We start from the raw sequence: 20,420 nt of genomic DNA on the forward strand, positions 1-20,420 counted from the left end.
AACCTGAGGCTATACATAATTATCATAAAGCATACACCAGATTGCAAAATTGCAATAATTATAGTCACACTATAACAATGTATCTCTGATTGGCTGCTTCCATAACTTGGCCCTTGGTCAAAAACATTCACTATGTATCATGCACAGCATGCAGACACACTAAGTTTGCACCCATATATAAACTATCCATATCAAGACTTTCATGCTGAGTGTTTGTTCATTTTAAGAGGATGTACAAAAGGTATCACTATACGGGGGGGGGGGGGGGAGTTTGGCTTTTCACCTCTCATTCTATCAGACTCAATGAAAGCACCACAGGTGGTGATGCCTCGGTGGAAGCTTTTTCGACATATAAAGCTATAAAACAATGATTGTTGCTTAAAAGGACGTTATACAGTTACTGTACAGCTATAGTTTAATTTTCAAACTTATAATAATAATTATAATATATAGGGGCCAAAAAGTAAAGCCGACAGCCTTCAATTTTGCCAATATTCATGCAGATCAGATGCGATACTTACATTATGTAAGATGACTCCTACTGGACTACATGTACACAAGTTGCATGAATGATACCTTATTTCATCGTGCCATAGTGATACAATTCAATTAAACTTGTTTTGAATGAACTGTATAGACAGAACAGGAACCAACTATACCATTTTTGGAGTCCTAAACATAATATTATTATTGTGGTGGCACTGCATGTAAACACATACAACTTCAACTACTGTAAACACAACATAATGCGTACTAATTACAACGCCACTAACAATTTATTAGGATTTTCCAGTGGCACACAAAACCTATAAAATTCCAGTTTGGCGTTTATAATTATTACAGTGATGCTTAGCAATAGAACGTATAGAATACTAGTTGCTGGTTATTATAGATCAGTTGTACATGCATGTGACCTCGATTTAAGGCTGTATTTCACCTATACATCAGCAAATAATAATTTATACTTTTCTTTGCGCTCAATTAGTGTTTGCGATTATACGCCCAGTTCCCTAATAATCTTAAACTTCTTGCAGAAAAGCTATAGGGTGGGCGTATTTATTAGTTTTAACACTTAGACTTAATTATGCCTCGAGGCGTAGCCGCACGAGGGATACGGTAAAGCTGACTGTGTGTCTGTGTGTCTGTTCCAGCTGTAACTGCTCAACGGTTGCAATGCGACGAAAACTAACAGCTTCTATAGGCTTCTAGCCACGTTCTCTTGGATTTTGATTTGTGGATTAGCAAACTAAAGCTTCTTTCTCGAGTTATGGCTAGTTTGACTCACATTGAAGGCTGTTGCAGTCTCTTCAGAATCTTTCATAGCATCATCTGTCCGCACAAACTTTCTATTCAACATATGAGTTAGCCTTGCACTAAAGCGCTAGCTTTTTGTTAGCTACAAGACTCAGAAAATACCTGTTAAAACAGCTAGCTAGCAGTAGCCATTTGTGAAATTGATCTCTTTGGACACACCCTTTAATTATTCCTATGGATGTAATGCGCATGCGCGCTCATTCCCCAGACCAGATCCTGGCAGAATCATATTTTTCTTGAGGGCCTGGTAAGCCACAAAACACTACTATAGATAACAATATGTATGTACACAAGTCTTTTCTTCTTAAATATTATAATTATACACTGCATGAACTACAGATCCAATTTTCTTCTTTCTTGAGGTCCTGGTATTAAATCCACATAATACAACAATAGATGCATGTAATAAGTCTTTTCTTCTCAGTGACTTTATATAGATAAGCTAACTTTATGAAATAATTATGCACTTCCGCTTATAATTAATTGAAAACAAAATCTTCTTCTTTGTTGCTTCCTAGATCCTTGAGGTCCTGGTATAAGCAGCCACAAAACACAACAATGATACCATAATTATACAATTGCAAGTCAGTTTTAGACAGATTATTTTATACACTTTTTCCTCTTCTATACTTTCTCTTCTATACTTTTGAGCGAAAGCAAATCATGGCGAGAGGCATTAGCACAGCGCCAGCTTGAACACTAGTTACTGGTCATTGTTTAGTTACAATAGTTTGTGTTAGGAATGTTTATTAGTAATTATCTCTGTTGAGTTTCCTGGAGCAGAGCCTCCCTTAGTATAGTCTTTTGTTTTGTACTATAGTTCTTTGTTGTAAAGAGGCCCTGCGCGTCTCTGTGCACTATACCCTGCATGCATGTTCTGTTTTGTCAGTGTCTTTCTGTGATCTCTATTGTTACCTGAAACTCTGTCAAATTCAACTTGCTTGTCGCTTACTAGCTATAGCTCAAACTGCTGTGCATCAGATCTCTTGCCAATAGTATTTTCTCGAGGGTACGGTGTGTGCTATGTGTGCTTGTCATGTTTGTGGTTTTATTGCATCTGGTGTGGTTGGTTTTAATTAACAGGAAATGAGATTTACAGGAAGTGGTGTCACTTTGATACCCTTCCCTCAGTGACAAACCAGAAACATGAATTTCATTAACAGTGGGCCTCAATACTAGGAGACTTGAAAAGCAAGGAGTTTGGCCAGTTGCTGGTGTTTTTTGCTGCACAGGTGAGCCTCGATTCCAGGCCTATATATATATAAAGTAGATCCAATTATAGCCGGAACAATTATATTTTAGCTGCATGTGTTGTATTTATATTATAGCTATAGCATCTGTAGTTGAGTTTGTGCCATTCAGTGCCTCCCCTCATTCTTATCTCTTAAATGTCCACAGGTTGTTTGACATGAGGCTGTTAATAGGTGCCATAATATGTCTGCTTGCAACGCTCCAGGAAGCCGTCTCCCAAGACGTACGTTGCAGCCACTGTATACTACAACCTCGATTATCCGGCCCTCCATTATCCGGAACCTCGATTATCCGGCTTGACAATATAATTTTTTTTAATGGGCGTGTCCCTTAAATGCGCGCATGCGCATTGCAGCTGTTACCATGGAGATAGGCCTGCTTATCTTCTGCGCGTGCGTAGACAACCATGCGGCACTGCTGTTTATCAATTAAGTGGGTGGATCAAGGCGTGGTTTATCTATTCGATTATCCAGCATATTCAGTTATCCGGCCTGCCTCTGGAACCATGCAAGGTGTCTGGATAATCGAGGTTTTACTGTATTGAGCTATAAGGCCACACCAAATTAATCTTATGATGTAGTAGTCATGATCAGAGTTCAAATTGGCCACGTGATCTATCAAAACGTAGTGAGGCAGTGACTTGTTATGGTGTTGTGTGACTCTGTTAGTGGGTTTTAATTACTACCGGGTCTATTATTGGTGATAGTTTGTGGCTTCACTAATCTAAGGCCTTAGGCTAAATTCCCAATTATTATACTAAGGCGTAGCTGCACGAGGAATACGGTAAAGCTGTTCATGTGTGTGCATAATTATAGCCTCGTTTGATGACTACTATGAATCTATGTGCTAATTATTGTTGTTGGCAGTAGGTGAGGCAGCTTGGCAGCCAACACAGGAAGATGCATCACACACACTGCACCTAATCCAGGTCACGTGCACTGAGTAGTAAGCATAGTAAAACGAACCACTAATTCCATTTGCGCAAACATTGGCGGATAGGAAGCTATCTAGGAACACGAACAAACATGCACAACACCTCAGAATTAGCCCTTTGTTTACTCACAGCTAAATCGCTTCTGACCTAATCTGATCCACCTGGGTTAATTGGCTAATCCGGATTACAACCCAGTTTACACGAACGCGGATAGATCAGATTAAAGGCCTCGTGTAAACCGGGTGTGCATTTGTGTCTGTTCCCGACCTAAATTACCGACACCCCTAACCCTCCGCAAGCATCCTGTTCGTCGAAGAATGTCTATGGCCCAGTCCACACTCTTAGCTGAGACCTGTGTTGTCAACCCAGGGTTTATTATCCTGGTCTTCGTCTGTTTATCCTTGCGGATCTCTGATTCGGTCTCAATTTTCGAAACTACCTCTTGAGGTCTGTGGTCTCACCACATTGAAGGTAGAACCTCCTGACCTTTTTGCCAATCTAATGGCTGATGTTTACCCAATCGCCACCAAGTCACGAAAGTAAAGTTAAAAGTGCAACGTCTACTTGGTGAAAGAATTATCAAATCCAGCAAACCTCCCTGGAGGGCTCAAGTTGTGGTTATACCCACAATAAAACCACAAGAATTAAGAGAATAGTTATTGACTACTCGCAAACTATATCACTCTTCTGTATGCTTTTCCCTTACTCCACATTGACGACACTCTATAGCCCAATATCGTGGTTTTTAGCACCATCGATCTACGCAGTCCATAGCATTATAGGTCGGTATATTAAGGAAAATGACAAACCTTGCACGGCCTTCCAAGCTGGTGATGCATTGTATTAGCTCACACGTATCATCAAGTACCCTTTGGGGTAATGAACGGAGTGGAGTGTTTTCAGAGAATCGTGGCTGATGAAAGTGAAACGCCTACCTTTTTACAACCGTAACCATAATTACGTGGAAAGACTCAAGAAGAGCACTACGAAAATATAAAATGTACCCACCTAGCCAAAAATGTCAAAAGTGTTTTAAAACTGGCTATATTTAGTTACATAGTCAGGGAAGGAGAAGCCAGATCAGACCCTGAACCCCTACAACCCCTTTTGTAGCTCTCTCGGCTTGTAGATTTTCCAGTAGCCAATACTTTCAGCGAACAGCTAAGAAAATGCACGTTTGGATATATCGGCCAATGGTGTCTGGGGGGGAAGATTCCAAAAAACATACTTTGATGTGAGAGTGTTCAACCCCTCCAACAGAAACCAGTCACATGCAGCAACATACAGAAAACACGAACTGGAAAAGAAACGGGCTTATCAGCAAAGAGTCCAGGAAGTTGAACACTCCTCTTTCACACCATTAGTTTTATCCGTTACAGGAGGCATGGGCGTAGAAGCATCACTCTTCTACAAACGCCTGAGCTCACTACTTGCCCAGAAATGGGACATCACCTACAATAAAACTCTATGCTGGCTAAGATGTCGCCTAACCTTCTCCCTCCTACGCTCAGCCATCCAAGCAATTAGAGGTGCAAGATCGTCGGTGGGACATGCAGCCAGGACACCCATTGAGATCGACCTGATCTCAGCAGAATCCCATCTCAGGACAGTAATTAATATTAACAATAATTATCTACTATTTTACATGCCATCACTGTACATGCCATTAATTCCTCTAATAATTATTTTTACCCCACCTGGGGCCTGCAAAAAAAACAAAAAAAAAAAACTATACTATCCTGTGGCCGCCCACGCACGTCTCGGGTAATTACAAACAAACCAGACGACTACTATAACCCGTGGCCGCCCACGCGCCTCGGGTTAACGACTACTATAGATCTAGACCCATTGCAGTGGGTGTGGTTATGACGTTACGCTTTGATAATTCAATGATAGCCGCCATTTTGGGGTACCACATCAAACAGATTTGTGTAATTTACAGGTAAAATAGTGATTTTTGTACTTATTATATTGTGGAAATCCTAGTAGTAGGGATAAAGACAAGAACTTCTACTGACTCCCAAGTCAAAAAGACAAAGAATTAGAGCTGAGCAGCCTGATACATGGAGAATGGCTTGTGTATTTTCTGCAGTTTTGCTGTTCCTGTAACTTTTCATAGAATGTTCAATTCAGTTCATACTTGCACACACATGTCACAAATCATATAGCTAACACACATAAACTTGAAAATAACTCTATGTCATTGCAATGTGCACATTTCCACTAGTACAGAGCCATCTTTTCACTCCTTGTTTTCAGCCGCATTTTGAAAGATCTAGCCCAATAATGATATCTAGCTTGTTCAGGTACTTCTTCTTGCCACCTTGGTCTTGTTTTGAAGATAAATAACCTTCTACAAAAGGTATCTTTTTGGTGCTAAATACTAGCCAAATCGTGTTCATTGTACCATAGATGTAGGAGAGAGGGATTGGAAACGGAAGTGGGCCTCGGAAAACATCCGCGCCTCGCTTTCTTGTCTTCTTTTCTTGCCTCAAATGATTATAAGCTACTCATCATGTAATACAGTGAAAGAAGGGTGAAAGAGACACAATCAACAGTGCATTGGTACATGGTAATAGTAAGGAGAATGTGCAGAGGCTCTAGTGGTATTGGATACTTGTTTTACAGTAGATATAAAATCATTAGAGGATGCTTAGTTGAAATTGTGAAGGTATTTGTGACTGTCAGAGGCTTCTCTTTTGCTGCCAACTTAAATGAAAAAGAAAACCATCAAGAAGTCTACTAGTTTGAGGCAATAACCATGATCATTCACATGACAAGATACATAATACACCATGTAATACATAATTCTTTCTTAAATAACTTTTGATGAATCAATTGTACGAAGTTTCTACTAGTTAGGCTGATGAGCGTACATTTCAATTTCCCATTCCAATCTAGTATATACACTTGGAGACAGCAAAACACTCCACAGCACTGCCAGTTGCTTTTAAAGTGTAAAATGAGTGGGATCAAACCAAACAATATTAACAAAAACTTACACGATAAAAATAATTAAAATTATGATTAGTTTAGCACTAGTTAATCAGACAGTCTTAGATGGAGAGAAGCTGGTGAGGTATACAAGGGTGTATATAGTCGGAACAGCCGGTAACATGTACGAGGGTGGTGATGTGTATAATTATATAGGGGTGTAGAGAGGAGGGGTAAATTCTTTTGTCTTCTTTTCTTCAGCGTACTCAGTAAGTTTCGGCTTGCGAGGTATTGCTATATAAAATATAGATGAAACAGCATTTGTAGTAGATAATTATCTCGGGCCTACAGGCCCTTTCACCACAATCTACTACCGGGCCAATAACAATTATGAGGTAAAAATAGGTGACTACACATTCATGCACACAAAAGCTATACATCCACCTGATCCAAAACTAATGCTTTTGGGGTGATCACCAATCATAAGGGAATGTGTGCCTAAAATTTAAATTTCTGTAACGCTTAGCGTATTCCCAAAAAAGGATCTTTAGTGGTGCTTTTTAATTCAACTTTTTTCTAGTACTAAATTCTACCATTGATTCTACCAGCTGATGTACGACTAATTTTCTTTGGCTTGGGGTGATACCACATGATTTACCAATAAGCAGACCAAAGTATACGACCTAAACATTAATCATTTCAGAGAAAAAGGGATAAATGTGTACAATACAAGATTAAACTGACCTAAATTCCATGAAGAAGATAGTTGCAACGGTAAATAGAGCTTGAACAATGGTTATTCACTATCTATATAAAGCACAGTTGCACTGGATACTGGAGAACTTTACAGAATACTAGTGACAACTCAGAAAATCCTAGACTTCCAATAATCTCAGTTACCGCGAAGTTCCTGGGGAATAGATTAGCCATCATTAGGCGAGGCGCGGATGTTTAATCGAGGTCATACGTGAGGTACATTGAAATCTACTTCCGTTTCCAATCCCTCTCTCCTACATCTATGATTGTACGTAAAAGTCTGCTGCTGGTATATACCTCAAAATGGCTGACATTCCAATGACATCATTATTAATTACGTCACTGCAATGGGTCTATACCCGTGGCCGCCCACGTGCACCTTGGGTAATTATTAGACATTATATGGAAAAGGCTATAATTATCTGTCCTGTCAGTTTCCACAATTTACTAGTAATTCTTTGCGAGTAAATAAGGCTGACAAAAAAACAATACTTTAATTGTCACAGTAAGCTATATGACAGACTCATTAAAACTAACTGAACTGCACATGTCCATAAGCAACGTTCCCCTGAGTGTGGGGTTCTGGCTTAATCTTAATACTGTCCGGCTCTTCATATATGACAGGTGGTTGTCTCATTTCAGTTTCAGTTTGCAGAGTTACTTTCTCAGACCTCCTGTACTTGTTCACTGCCAGCACAATGAGGACACCAATAGAGACTCCAACAACTAGGGTCGGCAGGAACGTCAGGACAAATGTGAGAGCAATTACAGCTTCTCGGGACAAAGCTAGAAATAGAAGCACGACATGCATCAATTATACAGTAGACTCTCGTTAATCCGGTCACCCTCGGCACATGCAATTTGGCCGCAATAGCGAGGTGGCTGCATTTCAGATTATAGCCGCGGCTAAATAGCGGTATCGCCTCGAATCTATATTGCACCGCGCCTGTCGTACCTCCTCTGGGCTCGGGCTAGCCTCGAGACCAGGCCGATTAAAATACGGCCTGGTCTCTATTGCATGGGTGATAGTGCACATGCAAGAATCTGGGTAACTCGTTATACTTAGTAAACCTTTGTAAAATTATACCGTAAACTAGTTTATTTACTAGTTTCTTTCCGTATTAATTTTAACAAATACTTGTCTCCTGTGAAGCTGTGGCTTATGCTCTCTATTGCGTTGTCAAGAAGATTTGCTGGCTAGCTGTGGCCCTCTATGGTGTTGTCGAGGAGGCTTGCACACTAGTCTGAAGCCAGAAGAAGCTCTCATTTGTACAGAAATAAAATCATGACCATCCAACCATCATAGAGGTATGAGAGCCTCTTCTGGTTTCAGACTAGTGTGCAAGCCTTCTCGACAATACCATAGAGTGCCGCAGCTAGCTAGCTAGGCTATAAAGCACATAGTAGATAATACGTGGACGTCTATGGACTAGCCTATGATTAATTACACATGCAATAGATACCAGGCCGTATTTTAGTCGGCCTGAATTCGAGGCTAGGCTCGGGCCAGAGGAGGTACAACAGGCTTGCAGTTTTCATCGGCTAAACTACACCCTAAACGACATACAGTATAGCAAGTATAATTATTTCGGGGATATAAATGTACTGCGAACATTTATAACCGCAAATTTAAAATCGCATGTATGCATGCATATATACTGCAAATTAAAAGGCTGCATGCTATTCCACGAAAATTAAATCCGCGAAAACCATTCTAAAGGCATTTCCGCGAAAATTTATACCCTCGAAATAATTATACTGCTATATCGGCTGTAATAATGTATCACATAGTTTGGGGCAGCCAGAACAGACCAGTATATACAGGTGGCCGCATTTCAGGATGAGTTTATACAGCAATGATCCAGCTAGCCAATGAAACTACAGTATGTCGAGGTGACCTTAATTCAGAGATTAGCGGACAGTCTACTGTACCCAATTTCTACCATAAAAACAATATTTGGTAATGATTTGCATGGCTATAAAGTGTGCATGTTGTAACTTCGGGACAATAGGAAAGGTATATCACTGTGTTTGCTGAGTAGCTTTGAAAAAATAATATTATTATCAGCCCAACAAATGATGACATATTGCTAGCGTACTCTCATTAATCTGGTCACCCTTAGAACAGTGCTGCACTAGTGGGTAGTCTCAAGCCAGACTCCTCCCCGAGTCTGGCTAGTCTGAGGGCCAGACCTAATAGCTCGGGGGCAAAATCAAGAGAGCTATAGGATTAGGTCTGGAGACTCCTGCAGCATTTCCGTGTGCTCTAGTGGAATGTGGCCAGAGCCAATGAAATGCATATCCTATATGTCATGTAATTTTTAACCCAATGAAATGCAAGTATTGCCTCTGTGGAATATTTGGATGCAGCCAATGAAATGAGAGTATTGCTACATCGACTCTTTTTTTATAACCTTCAATATCACAGCACACGGAAGTGCTGCAAGAGTCTCCAGACCTATTTCTCTCTTCCCACGCCCCCCTCTGAGAAAAGATCTGGCCCCCAGAATAGAGTCTGGCATAGAGCAACTTTTCTTGTTTATCAGTTTCGCAAAAATGCAATGACATAATCAGATGATGTGTTATGTTATGTACCTTGTGTCATCACATGAAATTACAAGCGGAAATATGGGCATGGTGACGAGGCTAAAACTGGCCAGCTATTATCTCTACTCTCATAATTATACAGATTTAGTGGGTGCTGGCACATCTACGCCCACGTATATGCCCACACACACGTTACTAGAGCTATGAAACTACCTCAGTGCTGGAGAGACCAGGGGCGTAGGCAGGAATTTGAGGAAGGGGGGGCTGAGCGCCGAAGTTTTCGGTGACCGGAAGCCACACCCCCTAATTAATGGCTCATTGCGCATGTGCAAGAAATAGCCACACCTTGCTTCGATTAATAATACTGCTAAAGCTAGCTAGCTAGCTAGCCGTAGCTAGTTGCACTAAAGAATCAAAGTTACTAGTATAGTATAGCTAGCTCTTGGACATGCTGTTTGTCTGCCACTAATCTATACCAGTATCTAATTCCCAGGCTGAAGACTCATCAGAGAAGGTGGGGCTCTTAGTGTAGTTTTTGCAGAGAAAGGGGGGGCTGGAGCCCCCAAAGCCCTCCCCCTCCCTACGCCCCTGGAGACACAGATCTTCACAAAATTATACAAACTACTGCACTCCAAGTATGTAGACGAAAGGATGACGAGAACAGATTTTACAGTTGATTTTCATCCTCTAGTTAAAAGATACGGTGGCCAAGAAGGGTCACCTGCATGCCTTCGCCTACCGCCACAATGAACTGCGCGCGGATGTTTTGTTAACCCACGCGCTTAATTCTAAACGCTCGCAGTAAACACATTAACCGCGCGCGCGGTTAAACAAAGAGCCGCCAACAAAATTTAAGACCATGCAGTCTGCACAAGGTCAAAGATCAATCAAACATGTCCTGCAGTCTGCATCGATAGCCAAGGAATACCTTGCGTTAATTAGAATCCAGATATAATTTATTGACCTTTGACCTTGTGCAGACTGATCTTAAAATTTGTTGGCGGCTCTTTGTCCGTGCAGTGTGTCTCGTACCGCGATCGTTTATATTTAAGAGCGTACGGTCAACAAAAACTCTGCGCGCTTAGAATTAAAGCGCGCGCTGTTCATTGTGGCGGCAGGTGGAGGCGGATGACCCTTCTCGGCCACCGTAAAAAGAAGTTCCGTCTCAGTAACCACTGCAGTAGAGCTATGGACTTGATTGATTGTTTGCAGGTGCACTATACAAAGCTCTTCAATATTACAAAGAGCTCTTGTTGTAAAATCCCTGTTATCTATTATGAGAATTTTTGTCATGACACACCCACTAGAGAAAAATCTAGACCGTATATATGGACAAAGTCAGCTCGTAACTCTGTTCACCTTAGGTAGTTATAGCAGCATGCTAAATATAGACCAAGTCCTGTACGTAGATAGTCAGATCGAACACTTTATCTAATGCTACTAGCGTACGTGTACGCTAGAATATAAATTAAGATGTAAGCCTGTAAGACCACGTCTCAAATCGCGTACGAGAAAACTTTTATCGTTGTGGCAGCTCAATAGAAGAGCCGTTTGTTGGTAGCCTGAAGAGAAGAGATAGGTAACGCTAGAGCTACAGACAGCACTGACAATGTGAGTGGTGAGATCGAACTTCTTTTGTTAGAGGATGAAAATCAACGGTAAATCTGTTTTCATTATCCTTTCCTCTCTATTTTTGGAGTGCACACTCATGTGGTTATCTGGCTGCATCTTTGCCGGTAAGATAAGTCAAATTGTCGTGTTGTGTAAATTTGTAACATTGCTCTCTCCCAAAATTATGTAATGGTGGTCGTCCGCTGTTGCCAGGGAGCCGTAGTAGTTTGTTGCTTCATAATTCTGTGAAGGATCTGTGTCTCTCCTGCAGAATCTTGCGAATCTGATTGGAGACGTCAATTTTTGATATCTGATCAAGAAAAATCCCCAGACCATCTCCCTCTCCTATCATATCACGTGCACTCAGGCCCCAGACTATATTTAGCGAGGTGGCTGCAAAGTGGCATGGCCGCGGCTAATATGCCTCGAATTTAGATTAATATATGGTTCTGTTTCAAGGGGTGTATCCGGCGTGTCCATTAAACATCTGGTTTGGGGCTTACTAGTATACGAAATAGCGAGGTGACAGGGCAAGTATTGTACAGTAATGATGCCGAACAAAAATGGCCGTTATAATTTATTGAGGTGACCATAGAGCCAGATTAATGAGAAGTATATACAGGGCATTCTAAGGCTTGTTCACTCCACACTCACATGGTGTAGGTTCACACAGAACAGTTCCACTCCATGTACCGTCGCTCTGGCACTCTCTGGACGGAGATGAGGTAGATATGAGTTGGTAACCTTGGTTGCAGAAAGATTGTGCAGTGTGATTGGCTCCAGGGACTTTCCCAGTGTAGCACACACTTCCATTACGGATCGTGATACCACCAGCAAAACCTTCCATTAGACACACCTCTGAGGTTTGTATTACACTCGTCAGTTCAGCTACACTACACCCTGCAGTGATGTAATTAATGATCTCCTAATATTCTTATACATATACACAGGAGTGCAATCATGCACTCCTGATATACATAACTCACTTGAGCGGAACGTTCCCATCACATCAAATGTTAGCCCTCCTTGGTTGAAATGAATAGAATAACAATAATTGGTTTCAGGCTGTATGGACGTTAGTGTAACTGTCAGAGTATCTCTAGCCATGCCATTAGCTGACATCCAAGTGCTGGTGTTACAAACTCCTGAGGTCACAGCCAAATCTTGGAAACTACTAGGGTCCGGGAGATAAGCGGACACAATAGCATTAGAGTCCACTATAACAACTGTCACAGTCACCAACGAAGAAATACTGGCTGGCACTATAAAAACAAAACAACAATTATTTTTTGTTTCAAAACAATCCAACTCACATTTGAAGGGTGTCACAGATCGTCCACTTCCTATTCCGTTGGAAACTGTCACAGTCACGTTTAAGTCATTGCTGGGAAGACTATCACGTGCGAAGATAGTCTGGTACTGACACAGGGTGGCATTACAGTTGCCTATGGAAACCACTTTTGGATCACCGACGGTTTGTACAGAGTAAGTAACTACAGGAGACAAACCAGGAGCAACCTCGACAAAAGTCTGCATGTGGGGAGGGGTTCTCAAGTACTTAAAATCCTATATAGTCGCATGAGGTTTGACAATCACTTACCACTGTTGGGAATGTGATAGTAAGAGAGTCGAGGCTGTCACCAGAATACACTACCTGTCCACTGACATCACTAGCAAGAGGGGGGGGTGGTTCTGGAGAGTCACTATGCCACACTCATCCCATAATTATATATAGCCCTTACTCACCTGTTAAACTTAGCATGACGGGAGTGCTGACGCTTCCAGGTTGTCCAGTACACAAGGCAGCCCTCACCATAACGGAGCAGCTTTGTCCAGCGGCAGTCCAATCAGAGCACACTCCTGACATGCTGGAGCTGACCGAACAAGAGCCTCCACAATCTGAGACGACATCATATGAGAAGGAGGTTCCACAGTCGCTAGTTGGCTTCTCCCAGGTTAAAGTGAATGTGGACAAACCAACGTCAGTTACTACCAGGCTAGTGGGGGGAGGGGGCGGATCTGTGGGGGTGTGTGTGTACCGCAAGTTAGGCAACTAATAGGGATTACATGTACATAATTATTATCAGGACTCGAGTGCATGAATATTCATGCACTCCTGTTATTATGTATAGTAACACTGTTTACCTGCTACTCTTAATGTATGGTTTCCAATCGTATCAAGCGGACCATCTCTGAAACATTGAACAGTTTGACCATTCATGGTCGAGCTGATATTAATTGACAACTGAGATGTAAAACAGTTTGGGGTAACACTGGTGTTCACTGAAGTACCAACACCTTCTATAGCTCCATTGTTACAGGATCTCATGGATGTAAAGCGACTGTGGGTCAATGTAACAATATCTCCATTTGCTGGACAGTCAAAGCTAGTCCCTGTCCATTCAGTGACAACTCCACCAGATACAGTACAAGTGTACGTCTCCACATCCCCAGGACAGAAACACTCTCTTCCAATGGGGAGGGTGGGGAGCACTAAGGTATCACCGGCTCCTGGGAAACACGGAAAAGATTAAACTGGCATGCAACGTATGTATAATTATGTAGAGTTGACCATGGTTCAATTCTAAAGGGTTTGGCCAGCTGGGATCGACCAAAGCAAACAGCTAGACCTAAGCTTACCATGCACAATCAATGTTGCTCCAAAAATGATAGGTCCGAGTAGATCTAGAGTAAACCACTGAAGATCAGCCACCATGATAAATCGGCCGCTCGTACGCCAACACAGCACTTGCAAAATTGATTTATTTTTGCTACTATATATATAGAGCTCTTGATGTAATGTTCCTATGAGCCAAACGAGACTTGCAACCAACGTTGTGTTCCGGAGTTAGAGTTAACTTTCCAGCGCTGCCGAAAGTACATAGATCTATATTCAGCCAATTGCATGTATTTCCGGCACAACGATCTTCTCTAGAGTATGGAGGCACGATCCAGCTAAGATTAACTTCTAGTAGTAGCTAACTATGTCTACTAGCTGCATGCAAAATATGAAACTCTGTGGTGTAGCTGTTCCGCTACTAGCCACGCTTTTTTCTCACAAATCTTGATTGAAATTCGACCACGCACATTGCTTTCAAAACTATCTTGCCACGTGGATAAATCGAAAGTGCTACTGTGTGAGACGTGTTTCCAGGTACTAGGTGCTTCCATAGATAGTAAATATGGAACGCCAAATCCGCCAACATTTTTGCAATGTAATTCACATGAATAAATTGTGTATCAGAACGTACACAAGAACGTTTGTCAGATCGATTACTAGAACGTTTCTGGAAACGATTATCATTATGTGTGTACACAGACAGAACGATTATCAGAACGTACACAACAACGTACGGCCTCGAGGTTAACGTGGTGCTCGAGGCGCAGTACACAAGAACGTTTGTCAGATTTGAGCTAGAACTAGCCTCGACTCCAGCCCCTTGAATAGTGGGCCTGGTATTTACTGTTGGCGCGTGGGTGGACAATTAATTTATTATTTACCGTATTTATCTCATTGAACGTTAAAACAGTATTTTATCTTATTGTGGATAAAGAACAGAAAAAAGAAAAAGGAGAGGCTACCTCTTGTATATACTGTATATAGACAGAGACAGCTAAGTAAAACATCAGCTCTGTAGATTTATTCATTAACTTGAGGCTCGGATCGGATACACACTCAGCCGACAAGTTAATCTCATAAGAAATTAGTTAAACCTGTGGGTAAAAAATAAATGTGGATAAGTACAGTGGCTGTGACGTAACATAATGTGAGGACTACTTATTGATTTACACAATAGATTTACCATTGAAAGCACTATCCATTAATACACACTCAAGCAACAAGTCCCTCGGATCGGATACACACAAGTCCCTCGGATTGTAAACACATTCAGGCCACACAGTTCTCGGATCAGATACCACGTACTTACTCTGTGACCAATTTTCGGCAAATGTCACAACAATACTTCCTTCCAGAGAGAATGGCACTGAACGTCGAACAGACACACCAACACTTTGAAGATGGCTTCACTCAGAGAAACAAGAGGAGAAATCACCATCACAACACTTCTTTCATCACAACACTTCTTTCAGAGAGAGGTGCACTGGTCCTGTCAAGCTTCACATCAATCAAGAAAGGGAGTGTCTGGAAAGCAGATGGACTTGCTCTGGGACTTGCCATAGCCGGTCGGTACGGTACCCACATAAACACCAGCGTACAGACACTTCAACGCCTCCAGCTGCTTGTTTTTCAAGACTAGACCTGGTTTTCCAACACAGGATAACGCGTACGCGAGAGCAGAAGAGAAGGTAGCAGCCATATCCATTACACAACTTGGACTAGTCTCATGAATCAGCCGCTGTTCTTTTGGAACCACCGTCTGAGCACTCTTGTCATGAAGTCATTTCAAAATGGAATGTTGATTGCTCACAAAACCAATGGAATGTAATTAAATTCGTGATCTTACGCCCACACATATTTCCTAATTGTTATACAAATTGCCAAGCGAAGGCATCTCTCTCTACTTGTGTTTTGCTGTGGTGCTAAATCTGTGCCCAAGGACCCCTGTTTGCCTTGCTTATGCTTCGTAGCAGCTTCTATGTATGAAGTGTTTACCATGCGTAATGCATGCGTAATGATTATCCAAATGCGTTGAGCAAAGTGCAGTTCTTTGCTGCCTCCAAGTTCATCACCTGACTGGACTTCTGCAATTTGATTGGTCAAGACGGAATTCTGTCTTGGCACATAAAACGATGACAAGAGTGCTCAGACGGTGGTTCCAAAGAACGGCGGCTGATTCATGAGACTAAACTTGGACTAGAGTTCTTTTTTCAATGACATCATTATAAATGAAACGGATATCAATGTTTTACAACTAAATGCGGAATAAGAATACTGATAAATATACTACAATTTACAATTACCAAGGTTCTTGGTAATTCTGGCGCATGCGTAAACAGATTTCGATTTATATCTGTCTACCCGTTTTGTACTTACCTCGTTTCGCCATAAAGGCTAAAAAAAAAAAAAAAATGTATACCAGGCCGCCTTTCTCAGCGGCCTGGAATCGAGGCTAAGCTAGAACGTTACTGCTGACAGGCGTTCGCCGCCCTCGGTAGTTATAATTATACATGTGAGGTTAAAGGTCATCATAAAAAAGAATATTGGATCATCCTACAATGTGGAGAATATTCTCACTGTATGTGAAGAAGTGCTTACTTGTATAAGTGGATGTGTTAGCTGTGGAATTATGAATGAAGGTGAGTTAAACTACATAATTATAGAGGGCAATATGGGATTAATTAGCACCAGTAACAAGCAATGGCAAGGCCTCTAGCTCTAATTGCAAAAGGCAAAGCCAAGCTCGCCAGTGCTTGTTACGAGTATCCCTGGATGAGTAATAATATTTAATAGGCCAGGCAAAGTAGATTAATACCGTACTTCTAAATAAGCGCTTTTCCTTTTCGAGACTACCTCGTATACTGCCACGGTACTAAGAAATACTCAGGTACATTAAGGACTAGACTGGGACCAGCAATTATTGTTGATTCAGCGAAAACGAAGCTCCGCCCACGATTTTTACTATCAATTGTGCAGTAAAAATGGAGCTTTGCTGCTCTAATCTTTAGCTCAAATTCCGGAGCATAAAACCTTAGTTTAAGTGTTTACTTTTTAGTGCAGTAGTTAGTTCAAAGCTATATATACAGGCACTACTGTTAGCGCCTAACAGTGGGATCAGCTAAAGGTGAAATTTTCTAAATAAAGTACTTTTTCAGCTTAATATTTTGCATGTAAAGGCTAATAACTTACTTTTCATTGATCCCACTGCTAGGCGCTAACGGTAGTGCCTGTATATAGCTTTGAACTAACTACTGCACTAAAAGGTAAACACTTAAACTAAGGTTTTAGGCTCCGGAATTTGAGCTAAAGATTGGAGCAGCAAAACTCCATTTTTACTGCACAATTGATAGTAAAAATCGTGGGCGGAGCTTCGTTTTCGCTGAATCAACAATAATTGCTGGTCCCAGTCCTTAATGTACCTGAGTAGCCAATATGATGGGATAAATTTCCAGGTGGCGCCTTATTAGAAGGGGGCCTCTAGTACGGTAGTAGTTTCTCATCACATGGTTTTTGAAAGCCATGAGGTCATTATTCATTATGATAACAGTGCATTACAGAAACAAACATTACATCATCAGAAATTGAACCTTTCGGTTTCTACTGTATTAACGTAACTTAAATTAACGCCACGTAACTTATTAATTATAGACCACTCCATTGGCTTTAGTCGTTTCTAACGATCTGCCTCATAATTATGTATTTTTGTATTATCCATTCTCTCTTACCCTAGATCTGTTGACACCTATTGAAACAGCATTAGAGTTGCTGTCACAAATAAAAGAGTGGTGTCCACCTTCCCTGATACCTGTCTGTAGTCAGTTAGTCCAATCAATGGTTGAAATCGAGATCCGAAGAAGTGCAGTTGATTGTGCAGCTCCCTATGTGCATTTTCATTTCTAAATATTTTTGCCCACCACAAATACAATGAAAATTTGACGCATGCGCAGACAACTAGTACCAGGCCTGGCCTAACCGTTATAAAAGCGAAAACTCGGCCTGGGATCGAGGCTAACACGCGTCGTGATAATCGTTTCCAGAGACGTTCTAGTGATCTATCTGACAAACGTTATTGTGTACGTTCTGATTAATCGTTCTGTCTGCGTACACACGTCCTGATAATCGTTTCCAGAAACGTTCTAGTAATCGATCTGACAAACGTTCTTGTGTACGTTCTGATAATCGATTTATTCATGTGAATTACATTGCAAAAATGTTGGCGGATTTGGCATTCCATAAGTAAAGGAAAGGGATTGGAAACGCATTACGTCATATGTCACCATCCTACTTATGGATTGTAGCCTCGATTACAGGCCCTCCATTGCGGCGTAAATCGAAGCCACATGGTATAATTATGAGAGCATCTCAAGCTGGAGCCCTAAGCATGTCTAAGCTCATACTGTGGACAGTGTAGTTAAAGGATAAGGGCTTCATGATGGCATCCATATCAGTAAAAAAAGCTAGATCTATTTTAGTTACATAATTATAAACTCGACAACAATGTATTTATTATCTTACTAAACTCCCTTTGTGAGTCTTGACACTAATCATAAGTGTAATACTGTACTCTAAGGGATGTCAATAAATTATATTATATAATGTTTAAAGTAAGTGGTTGCAAAACTACAGTGTATACACACAAGCAAAAATAAACATGTATATAATTATGTATACTTAATGATGAGGTGACAGGTGAGGTTACTAAATGTCTTATGGATGACATTGTTGAATTCATGTCTTCCTAGATGCTTTTGTTTTGTTGAGAGAGAGTGGGATCTGGTTAACGGTTGAGGAGGACTTGCACCTTTTCTTACGAGCTGTTTGCTTCACATCCTAAAAAAAGACAATTAATTAATCACTTTAAAAAACATGATATAAAAGTTGCTGTAAATCACGAATAGATGCCCTGATCACTCCAAAATCAGTTGCATACTACATTCTAGCATGAGTACTACAATAATATAAAATACAACATTTTTTACTTAAAGCAGATGGTAACTCACTAATCCATGCAATATGAGGCTTATGCTACATATCATACTATAGCTCTATTATGTAAGAACAAGATTCTCTCATGTAACCAATCCATAATACCTTACATTGAGCAATAGAGCTTCTGTAAACAACTCACCCTAACTTTCAAGGTTTAAAAACACTTTTTGGGGTGCAATACACCATCCAAACTTTATGGGACCACTACCATTGGAAAGCTTATGTTTTTATGTACCCAAACAGCTTACTTGATTGGCTTGAACGCTGAAAGAATGATCTTGAAGTCCAAAAATATAGCTCAAAAAACAACAAATGACCTTTTGACTAACAATGAATAACATCCGTAAGTAGGATGGTGACACACAAGCTCTGTTGAAAACATTGGTGCACGTGATGCGTTTCCAATCCCTTTCCTTTACTATCTATGGTGCTTCTAGGCTCGCTTCTAGGTAATTAATGAGCTAGCTAGCTTCATGGCCATAATTTGTATCTATGTTTTGGCAATGGTTTACAGTGTGCTTGTAGTGTTGTATAAATAACAACAGCTTCACTTCACTTTGAGACAAACTTAGAACCCCACAATTATGGTGCTGAACATTTATTTTTGTCTTTGCTTATTCTGTAGGTTACATATGGCTGAAGTACCGCTAAAAGAAAGAATATTTTATAGCCGTACTAAGAAAGCTGCGACTGTATGTGAAGTTAACTCAAAAAATCGCCCACCCTCATATACAAGCATTGGGATTTGAAAACCGTAAGCACTGCTTGTTCAGCTATTAGAAATGGTACGTTGAGTCAACGACGTGCTGCTGAAGAATATGGTATTCCTAGGTCCACACTGGGCGATTACTATCGAGGAAGCACTCTTCCTGGTGCCAAAAGTGGCCCAAACAAGTATCTCTCTGATGCAGAAGAAGCAGAACTGACCAGGTTCTTGATTAGATGTGCCTCTGTTGGCTTTCTTAAAACCAGAAGTAATGTAATTGCAATTGTGCAAAGAGTGTGCGACCGTAAAGGAGTCAAGACAGTCACTCATGGTTGGTATGAAAGCTTCACAAAGCGACACTCAGAACTAGTTTTGCGAATTCCTGCTAAATTGTCTGTAGCAAGAGCAAAAGCCACGGATCCAGAAGTTATTTCGAGTTACTTTGACATGTTGGAGAAGGTTCTAGTAGAGTATGACCTTCTAGACACACCAGCACATATTTTTAATGTTGACGAGACAGGCATGCCTCTGGACCACCATCCTCCAAAAGTTGTTTGCAAAAAAAAGGAATGAAAAATCCTTCATGTATCACGAGTGGAAAAAAGACCCAAATAACTGTAGTTGCATGTGTCAGTGCTGCTGGTTACTGTACCCCCGATGGTTATCTGGAATGGGAAGTCCATGCACCCTGACATGGCAGCTGGTGAAGTTCATGGGACGTTGCATGCTTTCTCTGATAATGGGTGGATTGACACTGA

The 20,420-nt window shown here is 41.0% G+C and overlaps 1 protein-coding gene and 2 long non-coding RNA genes across 4 annotated transcripts; all 3 read right to left on the reverse strand.

The window, feature by feature from the left end:
* Nucleotides 1–6,447: 6,447 nt before the first annotated feature.
* Nucleotides 6,448–14,132, reverse strand: LOC135344365 (uncharacterized). 2 transcript variants are annotated; one of them, XR_010397428.1, is made up of 9 exons: nucleotides 13,988–14,132; nucleotides 13,493–13,858; nucleotides 13,094–13,366; nucleotides 12,948–13,039; nucleotides 12,661–12,877; nucleotides 12,334–12,609; nucleotides 12,002–12,247; nucleotides 7,178–7,975; nucleotides 6,448–6,727 (listed from the first exon to the last, which is right to left on the reverse strand). XR_010397428.1 is itself a non-coding variant. In XM_064541576.1 (8 exons), the coding sequence occupies exons 1-8, from the start codon at nucleotides 14,061–14,063 to the stop codon at nucleotides 7,722–7,724; spliced, it is 1,800 nt and encodes a 599-aa protein (XP_064397646.1). In that variant the 5' UTR covers nucleotides 14,064–14,132; the 3' UTR covers nucleotides 6,448–7,721. The 2 variants fall into 2 exon arrangements, 1 of the variants encoding a protein (XP_064397646.1); XM_064541576.1 differs by having other exon boundaries at nucleotides 6,448–7,975.
* A 745-nt stretch (nucleotides 14,133–14,877) lies between these two features.
* On the reverse strand, nucleotides 14,878–15,698 carry LOC135344823 (uncharacterized). Its single transcript, XR_010397554.1, has 2 exons — nucleotides 15,151–15,698; nucleotides 14,878–15,061 (listed from the first exon to the last, which is right to left on the reverse strand). It is a non-coding gene; the product is annotated as an uncharacterized LOC135344823 (long non-coding RNA).
* Nucleotides 15,699–18,540: 2,842 nt separating this feature from the next.
* On the reverse strand, nucleotides 18,541–19,287 carry LOC135344765 (uncharacterized). The gene is made up of 2 exons (XR_010397529.1): nucleotides 19,205–19,287; nucleotides 18,541–18,797 (listed from the first exon to the last, which is right to left on the reverse strand). It is a non-coding gene; the product is annotated as an uncharacterized LOC135344765 (long non-coding RNA).
* Between the last annotated feature and the right edge of the window lie 1,133 nt (nucleotides 19,288–20,420).

This window comes from Halichondria panicea, chromosome 1, assembly GCF_963675165.1.
Source record: "Halichondria panicea chromosome 1, odHalPani1.1, whole genome shotgun sequence".
In the NCBI taxonomy this organism is placed as follows: Eukaryota; Metazoa; Porifera; class Demospongiae; order Suberitida; family Halichondriidae; genus Halichondria; species Halichondria panicea.

Bases quoted from the DNA above. Each gene is read 5' to 3' on its own strand.
- LOC135344365 (XM_064541576.1), bottom strand. From the start codon at position 14,063: ATGGTGGCTGATCTTCAGTGGTTTACTCTAGATCTACTCGGACCTATC. The intron at 12,610-12,660 runs GTGAGTTGGATT...TTGTTTTTATAG, and splicing joins ATCTGTGACACCCTTCAAAT to TGCCAGCCAGTATTTCTTCG. The intron at 7,976-12,001 runs GTGAGTGTGGAG...TTCTATTTCTAG, and splicing joins TCTGTGTGAACCTACACCAT to CTTTGTCCCGAGAAGCTGTA.